Below are 18,703 nucleotides of genomic sequence, written 5' to 3' on the forward strand. Positions count from 1 at the left end.
GAATAAGCTGCAGTGTTGACCAGTCTTGCGATAGTCAAAAAATCTAGACTATTTACCCTTCGTCTCTCAGTACCGCAGGCTACAGACGGCCCCAAAAGAGCCTTTTATTTATTCATTCAGCCATGCATTTTGCCAGCGGTCTGCAGAGGCGTCTGAAACCTTTATGGCGGGTGACATGATTGCTGTTTACCATGTGTGTCATCTGAATCTTTATGAGTGAGAATGTTTTTAACAAACCTTACGGAGCATTAAAGGTTGAAAAATGCATATCACACATTGTGAGGAAATGCAGAAAGTCGCTCATATTTCTCCCCACATTCCCTCTGTCTTTTTCTTTCTTTTTAACCACCTTTTTTTGATTTCATGTCTTTTGACAGCCTGTTGAAATTGTGACCACATTCTTGTATTGCAGTTGACCCGTCCATTCACTTCCATTTCATGCTGAGTAAAGCGAAGCCATTTGCTCTTTCCGCCGGGCATTAGGGAGCGTTGCGTGGCTCGGCTGGACACACTGCACAACTGCTCTTAATACAGCGTTAACATTCACCTTCGGCTCCACTGCAAACACACGCACACACACGCTGCTTCATTCAGAGCACACATCTCCATAGTTATAACCAGTGTTGGGGAAAGTTACTTTTAAAAGTAATGCATTACAATATGGCGTTACTCCCTAAAAAAGTAACTAATTGCATTACTTTGTTACTTTTTATGAAAAGTAATGCATTACATTACTTTTGTGTTACTTTGTCTCACCTGGGCTGGGCTTGCTTGTTTGTTTTTTAATAACAATAAAAAAAGTTCTATTTTTGGCAAATGTGAAGGCCCTTTCACACCGAAAGTGAAATGAATAAGGCTCAGGCTGAAGGAAATGCATATTTACGCCTGTACAGTAGAGGGCACAGCTTAAACAAACCTTTCAGCTGTGCTGCTATTCTGGATTAAAGAAGAATAGGATACAGGAGAAGGAAGTTCAACACTCTTATTTCTAAATCTAATCTGAGATTGCATTTCACTGTTTTATTCATTTTGAGGAATACTGAATGTTTTCGTGCAAGTGAGATGAGTAAATGCGTTCACATTTAGTCCAGAACTACAATATGTTCTAGACTAAATGTTCTATACCATCATGTTCACACAGCACACACAACACCTCTTTATTTCTCTCAACATGGGGACAGGAGAGCTGACAGTCAATAAATGTGAAAAAGTAACTTGTGTTACTTATTTGAAAAAGTAACTTGGATATTTTGTTGTAGATTGAAAAAGTAACTAGTTACTAGTTACTTGAAAAAAGTAATCCGATTATGTGACTCAAGTTACTTGTTATGCGTCACTTTACTAGTTGCTTGTGAAAGTAACCCGATTACATAACTCAAGTTACTTGTAATGCGTCACTTTAGTTGCTTGAAAAAGTAACCCAATTACGTAACTCAAGTTACTTGTAATGCGTCACTTTACTGGTTGCTTGAAAAAGTAATCCGATTACGTAACTCAAGTTACTTGTAATGCGTCACTTTACTAGTTGCTTAAAGAAAAAGTAACCCAATTACGCAACTCAAGTTACTTGTGATGCGTCACTTTACTGGTTGCTTGAAAAAGTAATCCGATTACGTAACTCAAGTTACTTGTAATGCGTCACTTTAGTTGCTTGAAAAAGTAATCCGATTACGTAACTCAAGTTACTTGTAATGCGTCACTTTAGTTGCTTGAAAAAGTAATCCGATTACGTGACTCAAGTTTCTTGTAATGCGTCACTTTACTAGTTGCTTGAAAAAGTAATCCGATTACGTGACTCAAGTTTCTTGTAATGCGTCACTTTACTAGTTGCTTGAAAAAGTAATCCGATTACGCAACTCAAGTTACTTGTAATGCGTCACTTTACTAGTTGCTTGAAAAAGTAATCCGATTATGCAACTCAAATTATTTGTAATGCTTTACTTTACTAGTTTGCTTGAGAAAGCAATCCGATTACGCACCTCAAGTTACTTGTAATGCGTTACCCCCAACACTGGTTATCACTCCTTTGTAAAAGATGAAATAAATAAGGACACAGTTTACTTTCTTAATAAATGTTCCTGTTCTAAGTTTTACTGTCTGTCCCTTTTGTGAAAATGGGCCAAAATATTGATGACACATCTTTTTTGCAGGGGACGTACAGTATGCTAATTTTTGCAGAGGCTCTGTACAATGAGAATATCTGATACACTGATACCACCTGCAAATGACTAGAAGTGGCAAGTTAACTAAGGGAAATCGTCTATTTCAAGCACTTGAATATGTCCTGCTCAAACTTCCTGTTTCAATAGGAAATATAGGAAAGAACATTGCATTCATCATAACATTTTATATCAAAGATGGGAGGCTTTTAATAGTCAAAGATGCTTCAAAATAAGTATTTCAGAACAAAAGTTCACAATGGGCAATGAAACTTTAGGCATTATTCATTTCCTTTTGATGTTCAGCACTATTCTTTCCCAAAAAGACTAACTTGAAAAGTGAAAGCCATGACTTTGCCACCCTTAAGCCCTCCGTCTGAACACTACGTGACATACTGAAGCTTTTTCATCAAGTCCTTGAGGAAAACTGAGACTTCCTGTGCCCACCAACCTGAAAGTGGTGAAAAGCACACACACATGCATTTGTTGAAATCCACAGATCCTCAGGAGATGATTGTGACCTCCACTCACAGGAGGTCCAGAGACAAATGTGGCGTGTTGTGGAGCCAGTGAGCCATTAGTGCTGTTTTCCCCTTGACCTCTCAGACAGGAACAGCCATTATGGTGTGGTTCGAACAAAAACCTCAGGTGGGTTCAGTGTTTCAAAGCCTGGCAGGTTTCGTCTGGAAGTAGCGCTGGAGAGGTAGTTTCTGAGAAGGTTGTGTGTTTGAGAGACAGACCGACAGAGAAAGAACAGCATAAGTCAAGGAGCAAGAGCTCACGGCCCATTAAATAATACATCCTTCCTGAAAGGCCTTAAGGTAGCGCTGAAGCCGAACAGGTCTGGAGCTGATTACAGGCTGGTGAAGGAAGCGTGTTCAGCTGTCAGCCTCTGACCCACAGACACCCTCACCAGCCCAGCTATAGAAACGGGAAGACACAGCGGACGCTAGATATCGCTTGTGCTTAAATAAAAGCTGAAAAGTTCTTCAATATCCAGATTTCTGTGGTGTGACTAACCATGAAACCCCAGAACAAAAAGTCTGAACAAAAAACTCAGTATAACCATACAGAATGTCTTTCTTCGGTGCCACATGTGAAACAGCATTTGTCTGCTCACTGGTTGTTATATTTTGACCTTTCATTCACATTTTAGCAAGCACTTTTAGCCAGTATTTCTTTTTGAAATGCTAGTACTTAAATGGTAAATCTTTACAATAACATTAGTTTAATGTATTAACTAACATGAACTAATGAGCAGTACATTTGTTACAGTATTTATCAATCTTTGTTAATGTTAGTTAATAAAAATCCAGCTGTTCATTGTTCGTTCATGTTAGTTCACAGTGCATTAACTAATGTTAACAAATACAACTTTTGATTTTAAAAATGTATTAGTAAATGTTGAAATTAACATTAACTAAGATTAATAAATGCTGTAGAAGTATTGTTCATTCTTATTGTAAAGTGTTACCCTTATAATAATACCAGAATTTTAATTAAAATAATTATGTATTATATAAATAAATGTATAATTTGTTATATATTAAATAAGTATTTTAATTAATATTATATATTTTATAGAAATAATTCATTAATATACTAATATTAATATTAATATATTATATATTAATATAAACTATTATTAATAGTATACAATTACAAATATATATATTACACAACTTAATTATATTAATACATTATATTATATAATTGTATATTTTTTTTTATATAAATAATTAGTTATATATTATATAATTATATAAATAATTAGTTATATATCATATAATTACATAAATAAATGTCATATTTTCATTTTTGTCAATTAATTTGTTAATGTTATCGTATTGTCGGCAGCTAAGCTTAGAAATAATAATAAATGCAATGTTATTTGTAAGCTCATTTTTTATGATTGTGGGTGAAAATCTTTGGAAGTGTGTGGATTTAAATACAGTAAATATGGTAAAACTAGAGTCTTATTGGTATCTGAAAGCATTATCAAATTAGCAAATAAAATTTATTTGACCCATTTATTGAACTTCATTTATTCAGAAACATATTTTGTTGATCCCAGAACAATATTCCTGTCTGAAAACAGTTCTAACTCATAACATATCCCTGAAATCCAAGAGAAATGATGAATAACTGATGTAGAAGCACCTAACCCTGGTTGTAAACCTAAACCTGACATAAACTGTAAACTTGTCCCTCAAATCTGATTGGATGATTGCAATATTCTTCCAGGATCAACAAAGATGTTGATGTAGGAGCATGATGAAATCACGTTCACCAATAAATAAACATGCAAGGTGTGAGTGATGTGTGGAATTGTATGATTTGGTAGGCACTGAAATTCTGTGAAAAACTGTGGAGCTTTATGTGCAGCACAGATTCATTTCTGGTTATGGCAATAAAACTCCATAAAACTGAAAGTGAAAGGGAGGCAGATGTGTTGGAGGATGAGCGGTACATTACAGTCACTGCTCTAGAAGGTTCTCTGGACTTTCACTTTTGAGGGGTGCAACTTCAGGTCTTTCCCACGAGACCAGAGAGAGAAAGAGAAAGAGAGAGCAAATGAAAGAAAACAGAAGAAAATAACAGCTGAAAAACATCACTAAGGCCCAGCTGCTAATTGAAAAGAGAGCAAATTAATTACAGTAATGAAGCAATTAAAGCGCTGTCACGCAACCAAGCCTCTCTTTTAGGCCGGTAAGCATTTTGTTTCTCAAGCATTCCCCCGGTGTCCGTGTGCAGCGAGACTGCAGAACAGCTTCTCCTCATCCCTCTGTTTCTTCTCCTTCATTTGCACTGTTTTAATCTAGTGGAACACAAATGATAAGAAATGAGTAGAGTAAAACCGAAGGTCAAACAGAGGTCATATAATGATAAACAATATGTATATTTCAATATGTAAACATATATGTTTATGCATAAACAAGTGCTAAAAGACAAAAAACACTTATAATCATACATGTTCTTTGAAAGCAAGCTTTAATGTCGTGCACACTTTTGTTTATCAGGTGGATTTATCTTTATCTAAAGGTGCTTTCTAAAGGTTTTTGATATTTTGACGATGATACTCATTAAGAATGTAATAAAATCGCTTTCTTAAAAGATATAAAACAGTCTTTCTCTCTCCTCGAAACCTCAGTGTGTTTCAGAGATGTACACAAACTAGACTATAGACAGTTATAAATGGTCACTTTGTCCACACGCACTCAAATCACACAAGGATTGATGCTCGCTTTTAAGCCTTTTCATTATTTCAGACCTTGTGTGCAAAGACAGATGTGTGTAAATGTTGTTTTGATTTTAGTATTGTTTGACTCCCTTTTTCTCTGTGCTGTCTAGAGATCAGTGATGTCATCAAACACAGACGTTTCTTTTACGAGACTCTTAGAAACTTTAGATGAAAAATAAATAAATATATGTAACATATTTTTATTTTACTGAATACAATCATGAAAGCCATCCTCCTTGCTATACGTACATACAATTCATTACTTTCATTTATACTTATATAATTTAAATAATTATCTTTTTTGTCCCGTTAGATTGATTTTTTTTTTCTATAGTCTGTCTCCCAAACACATCACATTTTTCTGTCTCTTTCTTTCTTTCTTTTTGTCTCTCTCACATTCTTGAATAAGCGTCTTGTCTGCTTTTTCTGCATCCGTGTTTTAATGATTAATGCTGTATTGATGTCCTCAATTAATTTCCTGCTATGCCACAGTAGATCTTCTCAACTCTCTTGCACATCTCCATTTGCTTAAGAGACGTCTCTATTCCCCGTGGCAGATGCCTGTCAGTAACGCTGCATGTGTGTTCATTTGTATTCATGTGGGTCTGTGCATATAAATAAAAGTGACAAAAAATGATTAACCCTCTGATGCTGGTGTCCACTACAGTCATCTTTAAAAAGCCATTTTAACCATTCAGGATGTAATACAATTAAACCACTATGAGTGATGACCTTTGACCCTTACCTATAATTCTATTTGGCTGTCCTCCTTATATGTTTTTTGTGTTTTTAATTAATGAATATAATAAATAATTGCCAAAATGCATCATTTTTAAAAGAATAATACACTGTAAAAAATCAAAAGTAGAGAAAACTTAAAAGTTTAAGGCAACAAACTTCAGAAGATTTTTGAGTTTTCTCAACTTGTTTTTGTAGGAGATTTTTGAGTTTTCTCAACTTTTTGTTGTATAAACTGAATACAAGAAGTTGAGAAAACTCAAAAATCTGCTGAAGTTTGTTGCCTTAAACTTTTAAGTTTTCTCAACTTTTGATTTTTTACAGTGTAATAATAATACATTGGAATAATTATATTACTGCATTGAAGTAGAAAGAAACAAAATGGCTTTTTTCTTAGTTTTTCTGTGGTTTAATAATATATGCAACAAAGGGTTAATACAGCAATTCAGGCTCTGTATTCTCTCAATATCTCTCTGTTAATATGTGTATTCATCACTCTAAAAAATGCTGGGTTAAAAACAACCCAAGTTGGGTTAAAAATGGACAAACCTAGCAATTAGGTTGTTTTACCCCAGCGAATGGGTTAAATGTTTGCCCAACCTGCTGGGTAGTTTTATTTAACTCAACTATTGTTTAAAAATTACTGTATTGCTTGCATAAAATAAACCCAAAGTATGTTGGAAATTGACATTTATCAATATGTTTAATAAATTGACATTTATTAAAAAGTTAAATGAATAATAATTAAACAATAAACATTTATTAAATGGCTTATTAATAAATGTTCACCTTTTGATTATTATTGTTGCCTCTAGTAATTATGTGTCTGATTTTCAATTTCCAACCTATTTTGGGTTCATTTTAAGCCAGCTGTATAGTCATTTTTAAACAATAGTTGAGTTAAATAAAACTGCCCAGCACGCTGGGCAACCATTTTAACCCAACTGCTGGGTTAAAACAACCCAGTCGCTGAGTTTGTCCACTTTCAATCCAACTTCATGCAACAAAGGGTTAATACAGCACTTCAGGCTCTTTATTCTCTCAAAATATCTCTGTAAACTTGTGTATTCATGTTTTAATGTGTTTTAATGTCATAGTTTATAGCATCAATGGGATGAACACTTTAGACAACCTAAACACCTAAAGAAAGCCACAGTGAAACAGCTTGTAGATAAAGTGATTCGAGAGACTATGAAGTGCAGATGTCAATGTCAGGAGCCTCTGGGCAGGTCAGTGAAGATGGGCCGCACTCACGCTTTAAATGCAGAAAAACCTAATGGGTTACAATACACACTTCTGTGTCCACACGTAAAACCCTTCACATGTGAGGGGAAATTGCCCTTGAAATGAGTAGTGTGTGTGTGTGTGTGTGTGTGTATGCGCCCTGGGCAGAGAGCAGCTTAATGATGGACACACTGGAACATTCATCATCATGTTCACTGCGTCCAGGGCAGCTATTAAACACAGCCCAGAGTACAACACACACTCAGTGCATTTACACTGACACAATATGCAATGCATACAGCTGTGACTCACACACACACTCTTTCAGTTTAGATAATATTCCATTCACACACAGACTGTATGATCGATAGATGTCACGCATGAACACAGCGACATGCCTGCAGAATGTCAAACACTGTGCGGACGCTGTATCTGGACCCGTCTGATTCACATTTAAAACAAGTGGCACAGGAAAAGCTCATCTCAACCTTAGTCACCATGAAATCAAAATAGAGTACCTCAGAGATGACGTGTTTTTGTAGGCCAACCCGGAAGTTAGCGGCACACGGGTTCCCTCGATCGAAAGCCAATGCATTTTTCCCATAGACTTTTGGAAAATTGCAAAAAATAAGCTGTGTTTAACAAAGGGTTATGACACTTACATGTTTTGTCTATCAAGATAATCTTCACAAGTTAACACAACATTTATACATTTTGAAGCCTAAATAAAGTTGTCAGATATAAAAAGCTAACAGTAGGCTATAAACGGACTGCAGCACACCATGGTCGCAGATCAACGTCACCACCACCAAGCTTCCTCAAACTTTATTTAAAAAACAACTTTATTTAAAAACATGCTTGCTGATTATGATCTACGCTGTGTATGAATACTTATCCACTTTTTCATGAGAAATGCTGTCCAAATGTCCTGTTTGTCATGATGACGTCTAAAGTCCCCGCCAAAGGAAGTAGTCCCTTTTAGCAATTTGTTAGCAACCGCTGTTTTTGAGACACAATAAAGGTTTAAAAAATCACAAGTGGGTTATAACTGGTGTGTTTTATGTCATTGATCATAACGTAAAAATATTTAGAGGCTTTGTCAACCACAGACCTTATTTCAGGCGATTTAGAAAAACCCATTCAAAAAACCCATGGACTTCGGGGCGATGGAACCGGAAGTCCTAAAATGCTAACTCGCTTCCGGGTTTTGCCTATAAAAACACGTCATCCCTGAGGTACTCTATGGACAATTCTTGATTTTTTTATGACATATTGCAGTATTTATTCTAAATTATTTATCTATGCATATCATTATTTTTTTTTTTAAATTCATGTGCCCTCATAATCTTCAATCAAAATAACTTACCCTCCCTCATTTCTTTTCTTCTCTGATGAGGGCGGGGCAACCTGTAACTCACATTAGATCGACCAATAGCAAACCACAACCATCCAATCAATTCCTGATGGGCAAAATCAAGTCCCGCCCTACATTCGAAAGGCCTTTTCATGCGAATATACTCTGCAGTAAGGAGGAAAATAATATCGCAACTTCCGTCTCATGCCAACTTTAATAGTCTGTCATCAATTTTTCCATATAGTGAAAGTGGGACAGAACTGCAGCTGTCGAGCGCAATAAAAGTATCAGATTTTCAGTGCATAAAAGCTTAAATTTCAGTCTTTTCCTCACACAGATCTCATATTTGGTACTATTTCTTATTCATATTGCATTTGAGTGTGTCTTTGAATGTGTATTTGCCGTGCAGCAGTTTGGATGAGACACACAGCTGAAGTACAGCAGGTGTGAGACGACTCCAGACATTTACAAACTGACACAGACGTGCCTGTAATGCAAGATCCACCTGTGTGGAAGGAGAGAGAGAGAGAGTATTTATACACTTAATTTATTACCTTCATTAACTTTGATGAGATGGGAAGCAGTTTATGGTTGAGCTACACTGGCCACATATCATGCAAACATGTGTATTTGTGTGCATGTGTGTGTATCTATCAAGGCTTGTTGCCAGGTTACAGCCATGTGTTGAAACTGCCATAAGCAACAGCAAATATTGCACCATTGGGAAGTGAACCAGAGAGAAATGGAGTGAGAATCACTCAGAGAATTCAGTTCTAAAGACAAGGAAACTTTTGGGGTGAGTCAGCATGTCATTTAGGAGAAATTTGATCTTTTGACAGAGTAAAACCATCTCAAACATCAAAGAAGTACACATCTAGATGACATGCACTTAGAACCGCCTAATACAGGAAGAGGTTTGACTGACGTGATACGACCAACACAGTTTGCTTTTTATGTGACTTTTAGGTGCAGGTGAAACTGAAATCAACATTACAACAATAACAGATAAATGTGCAACAGAGTGGCAGCTCAAGAAAGAGTGTAGCAGTTTCTGTGAAGGTTGAACTGATAAAAGAGGAGAAACTATTAGAAAATGTGTCCACTGCAAAAAAAAAAAAATCATTTTTTTTTTCTTGTTTTCCAGTAAATGTCTTAACATCCTTCAAGCAAGATGTGCAAATATTTTTTTTTTCATCTTGTCTTGCAAAAAGCTTTAAAATTTTGTAAGACTGTCATTTTGCTTCTTAAGTAAATATACCTTGTTTTAAAGATGTTTAGTGTCTTTTTGAGGCACCCTTGCGGTTTGGTGAGGCCCCCTACTTTCACATCCATTTAGTGTTTATTAAATATTGTGGTTAATTTGATTAAGTTAACACATTTTTCAATGTTTAAATACATTCATAATTAGTGCTGTCAAAATTGATGCATTAATGCATGCGATACATTTTTTCAGTTTAAAAATTTTAAAATATTTAACACAATTAACGTAGCATCCGCACAGAAAGCTGCTTCAAACAGCGCGCCTGCCACATTGAGACCTCTTTCGCGCTTGAACTGACAAAAACACACAAAATTATGCCAAAATGCCTGTTTTGTCGAGTATCATTGTAAGCACAGTCTTAAATGAGTTAAATAAAATCTTAAACATAGAGTTGTGAGAAAATAGGATGCAGATCCGCGTCAGGTCTTAAAGTGACAGCAGCCTAATAAACCTGCTACAGTCTGAAATTAATGTTAATCAAAGAACAAAAGAAAATCACTCACTGCTCTTAACTGAGTAATTTTTTATAGCTTTAATAAAAAAATCTATATTTTAATGTAAATTATGCAGTGAACACTGTGAAGTGTTTGATAACTACTTTGATTCTGGATATTCTTGACCTGTTAGATCAAATATTTAAAGTCCCCCTGTTGTCAATAATTTTATCTCTTAAAACTCATCTTTGATCAGCAAAATTACATATTTAAATGTTTTTCCTGTGAAAAAAATTCTTAATGCCTTAAAATAGCTTGAATGTAACTCTACACCCTTGCCTCATTAAATATACACTGATCTATGATTATGATAATTAGCCCCACCTCCACTCACTCACATGAGCTCAGAGATCCACTCGGTCAACTTACTGAGGTAAACGCTGCACAATGGTATCGCTTTTTTACAACGTCGGACACATAACGGTAATTAATATGATTAGTGTTTTGCTTGACTATGTTATCAAACAGCTAATAATGTGTTGCAAATGTTACACAAACCATGTTCACATTCACATTCACAGCTGCCTTCTAACAGTCAGTATCCTTAGAAACGCTTTAAACAACTCTGAACGTCAGTGGAGAAAGGCATATAGTTCATCATTACATCGTACTATACATCATACACCCACCATATTGCTAAATCTACACGATTTTTCATGTCAACAGAAAAATATACCAGGATAACCTTCTTTTGAGACTCCCTTGCGCGGTCAGTTAATGATATGCTAAAGCCTGCCGGCACATTGACGTGATTGGTTACAAGGTAGTTTGTGACATCAGAAACACCATCGATGTCAAACCTCGTTTTTGAAACTGTCTTTAGATCATTGCAGTTTTAAAGAGAAAATACTCAGCAATGGTGTTCATTTATGAATTTGCTCATGGTTTGTCTTAAATCATGTTAAAAACACCAGATAGACATATAAACAACATTAAAAACTTGATTTTCACCACAGGGGGACTTTAAAATACTGTCTTTATGTTGTTTCTACATTAATTTGGAGAATAAATCTGAGATTATTACAATATAAGAATATATTAAAAACATTAATGTTAGGTGCTATTAATCGCAATTATTATTGATAGCACTATTCATAATACATCAGTGCAAAAAATGTGGGGAAAAAATCAGTACATTTCAGGTCTAATATTAAGTACAGATCAAACAAAAACAGCTTATGTGACTCCCTGAAATTGCATAAAACCAGACAATCAAATTGGCGTTTTTGCATCAGGTGGTCTGTTGACTGAAGCTATGCAAGACCCTTCTGTTGCACATATTATGTTTGACACTTTTGAGCAACTACATCCCCTTTCCAGAATGTTCTTGCTCATAAAAACAGTGAGGGGTGGCGAATATGCTAGCGTAGAAGTTTTAGCACAAAACGGTAAAATCGTGCCTTCAAAAGGCAAACAAATAATGCAATCCAATTTCTCTCTTGTTTGAGACTGTGATGAAATCAGCCAGTCTTTTTTTTTTTCTTAAATCTACCAAAGGTATTGTGCAAACACCTTGAAATATGCATCCCTGAATGTGTTAGCTCTTTTCCGTCTCCCATCTGGTCGCTAACGCTGCAATATTAAAATGCTAATGGGGCCGCCGGACAGACGCTGAGAAAGTTGATTCCATCTTTCACGGAGACTGAGAGAGACGTACTAACTCTTTCGGGCAAAAACGCCGAATGATTGGCTCTATTTAAAAGCCAAAGGTGATGCAAAGACAAAAGGAACTGATTTTAAAGTCAAGTTCTGGCCTGTATCTCATCGATTAGCTCAGATGGTGTGACTCGAGTCGCTGTAAAGTTTAGGGAGGGAGAGCGTGGAGGTAGATTGATAGAGAAGGTAAGTAAGTGGCAGCAGGGGAAATTTATTGACAGTTTAACATTGACAAAGCTTCAAAAATGGCTCAAGCTGCTGCTGCTGCCACATTTCTCTCTGTCAGGGAACCCGCACCATCCTTTCCCTTCATGTAGATGTGCTTTTACTCAACCCCAATTATAAACTAGATTATTTGGTGAATAACTAACCCTAACTGACTCAGTTTCTCCAACTCTCTCACTTTTTAACAGAAATGCACAACACTCCTGGCTGTTTCTGTTGTTCATTTAGCTACATGTATCAGCCGTGTCCTTTGAGTGTATCTATGCACTACAGTTGATTAGTCATTCGAAGCCGCTGGATTTCTGCCCCCAAAGCTCCACGTATCCCCTTCACACCCACGACTCATGCTTATAGCAGCTGAGCTTTAAACAACACCTATTACTCTTACGCTGTCAATTAGGATAATTTATGGCCGTAATTCTGAGCCGGCATGAATTGCGGTGTTTTGATGTTGGTAAATACTTAGAAGTTAATTGGGGGCATCTGCTCCGGGGAGTTCGGGCGAAGAATGGGAGACTGTTGTGTTTTCACGCGTGCTTGCCAATTAACGACTCCCACCTCCATGCCACCGATCACAAAACATCTCGCAGACCCGACGTTTAGCGAGTTTGCTCCTCCACCGTGGCTGAGATTCTCTGGGGTGTGTGTGTTTAGATGGAGTTGTAATTGCATGGGTTAATTTCCCTTCCTCTATGGATGCTGCATATGGGTGTTTCTTTAACTATATGCACTTTTTGCCCTGTGGACTTCCGTAATACACACTTTCATAAACAAGTTTTTATTTGTTAACTAATTTAATTTGTCTGCATCCAATATATGTCAGTGCACAAACATGTCATGCATCACAGATGAATTCCAACCCGATCTCATGAGAAAATTTAACTATTCCCTTATTAAAATTAACCATGTTTTTTTATATATATAGTAAAAGTGTAGTAACCATGTTTTTTGGCAGATTAATTACCATTTGTATTGCCACAGTTTTACATGAACAGCAAGATAATTTACACTTTCAGATGCCCAGAAAGCTACTAAAGACATATTTAAAACAGTTCATGTGACTACAGTGGTTCAACCTTAATGTTATGAAGCGACGAGAATACTTTTTGTGTGGCAAAAAAACAAAATAACGACTTTATTCAACAATATCTAGTGATGGGCGATTTCAAAACACTGCTTCATGAAGCTTCAAAGCTTTCTGAATCTTTTGTTTCGAATCAGTGGTTCGGAGGGTGTGTCAAACTGCCAAAGTAACGCCCCCCAGTGGTGAACCATTGAAATTTCAAAACACTTATGACGTAACTATGCCTCGTTTACTGAAATCACGTGACTTTGGCAGTTTGATACACACTCCGAACTACTGATTCGAAACAAAAGATTTCACAATTTTACAAAAATTGTACAAAATTACAGCTGGATTGCCATGGCCAGCAATTTGTCATGACACCGGACATACTACAGTTTGCCATGTTGTCATTATCATGTGACCTACCAGCATCAGTTGCGTCGCTTTGCTGCCATTCATAAATCCTCTCCTGTGGTCTCATGGGATAGTAAAGCGTCCATCGTATGCACATTTCAGAATCTCGACAGAAGTAGTAGGTCATCTGGGAACTTTTATGACTACTGTGAATTCAGACATACTTCTGTCACATACGGTTAGTAGGAAAGTATGTGATTTCGGATGCAGCCTTGGTGGAAGAAGTAGGTCATCCAGGGACTTTTCGCCTACTTTTTTTGAATACTATGAATTCGGACATACAACTCTTTTGGTGTACTGTTTTTCGCATACTATATAGTAGGGAAGTATTCAATTTTGGACACACCGCAAGTATCTTGTATCATGCCATGAAACACAAATTAAGGTAGGTCTATTTGAGACACTCTTAAACTGACACTTGTCTCATTAACAAGTACACTAAAAACTTTATAAAACTCTTGGTTGAGGTCACAACTTATTGACAGTCATAATTTGTATAAAAAACTATATAATAATTTTCACACTATAAATGTTCACTCTGTGTTTAGATATGCATTGTTTGTTTTATAAATGTAATTTTTTTGTAGTTTAAGATAACAAATCTGTGTTTGGAAGGAAAAGCTGAAATCTCCAGTATGTGTATCTTCAGTAAGAAACACCAGTATGTGAGAGCACCATTTCAATATGCATTTGGTTACTGTGGTTTACCATGTTTTATTCAAGACATGTTTCCTAAATCTCCTCCACAGACCCAATGAAAAAAATGTTCAGACTTTCTTTTGAGCAGAAACTTGGTTCTGTCGCTGTTCTCCTTTTGTGTCAGTTTCAACTCGCTTTTGTCTTCACTTCCTTCTTCCCTCATTAAATGCAGTCTTTCATCTCATCAGCTCTTTCTTTTTCTCTCTTTAGAACCCTGACATTGTACTGGTCCACTACCTGAACGTGCCCGCCATTGAGGATTGTGGGAAACCATGTGGGCCCATCCTGTGCTCCATCAACACAGATAAGAAAGAGTGGGCCAAATGGACCAAGGAAGAGCTCATCGGGCAGCTCAAACCCATGTGTGAGTGTTAAACTACATTTCTAGACTGTTATTAGTATGAATATAGTATAACATGTCTAGTACAGGGAAAAAACTGTCTATTTATTTAATAGCTATATATTCAAGGTTATTTCAGAGAAGATTCATCTGTATCTACAGTGGTATTTGAGCACTTAAGTCACACTTGAAATGTCTGAATGTCATTGCATTAGATAACAAAATATCAAAACAAGTGGCATTTGCTTTCATATTTTGTTTGGCATTCCGACATTTTAAAGTGTCTAAATACGTTTTAGTTCTCAGAGGGGTGCATCTGTACTACAGATGCATGTCAGGAAAAGATCCAAATCATTTAGATACCCATCCTCTGTTCTCCTGTGCTTTTAACTTAACAAAACCAGTTGAGATTAAGACAGCGTCCGTGTTCACACATCGCCACACTCTCTGTACATTCACAGCAGTTATCTGACTGTAATGTTAGAGTGACTTTTAAATCTGAACACACATCAATGAGTCATTAACTTCATGATGTGGTAGTGCAGCGCTGAAAGGGCAGGAGAACGCTTCTCACATCATCATCATCTCTTTGAATGACCTTCCGCGAGTGGAGCTCAATGATGGTGCGGTACTGCCACCTACTGGTGACAGATGGAAATCACAGGGAATTTTAGCTGGGAACTTAAATATCTGAGGTGGCTGACTGACTGCTCTTACCAGTCATGTATTTTGAATGATGCAAGCTGTTCAGAAAAAATGTGGCCTTGATGTGGCCCATATATGTACTGGGGCATAAAAAGGGCATTTTGGTTAGATATGTGTGATTCAGGTAAAAATATCTCAAAATGTCAGCAGAAGAATGTCAAGATAATTTATATGTCACATAAAGAAAATTAAGCTTATTTTATTTTCTGTCAGTTAAGCACATTTACCCAGCTTTCTCTTTACTGTAATGTGACTGGATGCTTGAGTTTCTATGTAATTCTGATTATTCTCAATGATTTTAATTCGATTCTTAATTATTTTTGAAATATATTTTAAGTCACCCATAAATCAAATTCATTACTACAATATAAATAATACCAATATTATAAACTTATTTGTTTGTTTGTTTTAATAACAGATTACAGAATGAGAATTTAAGTGTGAAATGTGCTTGACTGTCATTAAAATAATGTCACAATGCATGATATATATATGGGTGTACTGTGTATATTATGTATATATAAACACACATACATGTATGTATTTAAGAAATATTTACATGTATGCGTGTGTGTGTGTGTGTGTGTGTGTGTGTGTGTGTGTATGTGTGTGTAATTTATATTATATTTTATATTATATATATATATATTATATATAAATATAATATATTTTGTTAAACATATGTGTGTTTTTACATATACATAATAAATATACACAGTACACACACATATATTATGTAAACACAAACTTTTATTTTGGATGTGATTAATCGTGATTAATTGTTATCATTCTAAAAAAATGACGAAACAAATTTACACAGTGAAATACCATTTTCCATTGTAACAGTGATATACCATAAAAACAATGCATTCTGGGTAATATTTGTTGTTTTAAGAGGCCTATAGGCTACTTTCTCGAAAACGACAAATAATGTTACCCAGAATGCATTGTAATATGCAGAAGTAATATACTGTAAAAACAATGCATTCTGGGTAATATTTGTTGTTTTCGAGAAAGTAGCCTATAGGTTACTTCCTCAAAAACAACTAATAATATTACCCAGAATGCATTGTTTTTATGATATATTAGTATTTCAAAATACTAATGGAAAAATGGACAATGGTATTTTACTTTGTAAATTTGTTTAATTAATTTTTAGTGTACACACACACACACACACACGCACACACACACACACACACACACATATATATATATATATACACACACACACACACACACACATATATATACACACACACACACACACACACACATATCATGCATATGTAAGCAACTGTGTTCTCTCTCCCTTTCTCTCTGTCTCTGAGACAAACTGATTTGTATTGACTGAAATCATGAAGTTCTTCGCTGAGTGTCTCTAATTGGATTGTGTCAGATGACTGTCATGTTTATTTCTGGACTGAAAGATGAAAAATTATGCTCTCAGTAGATGAAGTGCACAGTTCCATGCTGTGTTTTCTATCAACATTAGAAGAAGCAAACAAGATGGCTTTAGTAACTGTCACTCTGTTCATATAGATCTGTGATGCTTTCATCTCATTAAACCAGCACCCGGGGCCTCATTACTAAAACATACTGCACATGAAACAGCACAGATTGAGTAAAAAGGTATTTGACTGGTTCAGGCTTGTAAAATAAACCATTCATTGATCGTCAGTGTATTAGCTGTAGTAGCTGAGAATGTCCAGCAGATGTCAGTGTTGCACTGTTTTGCTTTATCAGGCTGGCCATGTTGGTTTGGGGTGATCTGAAATAGCACCTGATTATCTGCTGTCACTTCAAAGTTGTCTCATAAGTTAAAAGGAAGTAAAGCATTATAGACGCATTATAGACACGTATACGCATGACATCACCGTTTTCAACAATTTGCTTTACCATTTTTAAAAAAACGGTTTTCAAAAGTTTGCATTTTCAGGGCCCCAAATCACAGCTGTTGTGCAAAACAATGGCCAAAATGCAAAAAAAAGGTGTCATGTAAATGGCCCCTGCTTACCTCCAGAATGTGTTGCCACATAGACTTTTATTGCAAGTGCATTACTGCAAACACAATTTTTGTTTTCACAAACTGAGAGCCCGGACATTTCTGTAGGAAAAGGCAGATCACTTTCCATAAGCATTTGATGGATTCGGCCCATGATGAGTGACAGTGACAGCCCTGTAGACAGTGGTAGGGGAAGTTAGGCTGTCTCTCCCCTGCAGTTTCAGTAGGGAAGTGCTGGCGAGGTGCTGGTCTGTGTGGCTGTCTGGCTGACGTCTGTGTCTCCTCTCTCCCGGCAGTTCATGGCATCAAGTGGACTTGCAGCAATGGGAATAGCAGCACTGGCTTCTCAGCAGAGCAGCTCGTGCAGCAAATTCTGGACAGCCACCAGACCAAACCACCTCCCCGGACTCACAACTGCCTCTGCACGGGAAACCTGGGTAAGGGAACGGGCGTGAAATGACATCTCTGTATATTCAACGAAGAGCCTCCTGCCTTTCAGATTTGTTTCCTGAAAAAAGACCCTAGTAAAATGTGTCAACAATCTTATAATTCTGTAACCAAAAGTCAGAGATTTCAATATGAACACAATATGAAACGTCTCTTCTTTACTATATTCTATACTATTCACTTTCTATAAGGAGTCATATGAGTTTTATTGAGAGCCATTAAGCAACTTTTCTAACAGTGATTTCACTGTATGATTGTATAGTTTATAATTTTCTTTCAAAATATAAATCTGCCAATATATTATTTAAATTTGGACATTGCTGTAGATTACTGCGAGCCCTTTCCATCATAATTTCAGGTTCAGTATAGATTATGGCCAGTAGATGGCACTATTGAGTCAAGTAAAATTAAATTGAGTACAAACTTTCTTCCCCCAAAATTGCACACAGTACATAGTAATGTCATTTACATTAAACAATATATATATATATTGAAATATTATTAAATCAATTCATTCATTTTCTCTGAAATCATATTGATAGATAGATTTTTTTTTCTCCACCACATCATCAATACTGTCAGGTATAGTTTAAAAGAGAAAATGATATACAACCACTTCTCTAATATTAAAAATCAAATTTGAATATTATTATTTTTAACATTTATTTGTTTTAT

At 36.0% G+C, this 18,703-nt stretch overlaps 1 protein-coding gene and 1 long non-coding RNA gene across 14 annotated transcripts in view; one reads left to right on the plus strand and one right to left on the minus strand.

The window, feature by feature from the left end:
* Positions 1 to 18,703, plus strand: part of camta1b (calmodulin binding transcription activator 1b) — a 306,867-nt gene that overhangs the window by 264,300 nt on the left and 23,864 nt on the right. For 11 of the 13 annotated variants that reach the window (XM_051912532.1, XM_051912526.1, XM_051912527.1 and 8 more), the window contains 2 exons: positions 14,742 to 14,895; positions 17,878 to 18,018. In XM_051912532.1, coding sequence (XP_051768492.1) covers positions 14,742 to 14,895; positions 17,878 to 18,018 — 295 coding nt within the window. The remainder of the gene's footprint in view (positions 1 to 14,741; positions 14,896 to 17,877; positions 18,019 to 18,703) is intronic. The other 2 variants (XM_051912537.1, XM_051912534.1) reach the window with 1 other exon arrangement.
* On the minus strand, positions 4,237 to 8,539 carry LOC127522495 (uncharacterized). Its single transcript, XR_007932615.1, has 3 exons — positions 8,474 to 8,539; positions 7,881 to 8,361; positions 4,237 to 4,977 (listed from the first exon to the last, which is right to left on the minus strand). It is a non-coding gene; the product is annotated as an uncharacterized LOC127522495 (long non-coding RNA).

This window comes from Ctenopharyngodon idella, chromosome 11 (assembly GCF_019924925.1).
Source record: "Ctenopharyngodon idella isolate HZGC_01 chromosome 11, HZGC01, whole genome shotgun sequence".
In the NCBI taxonomy this organism is placed as follows: Eukaryota; Metazoa; Chordata; class Actinopteri; order Cypriniformes; family Xenocyprididae; genus Ctenopharyngodon; species Ctenopharyngodon idella.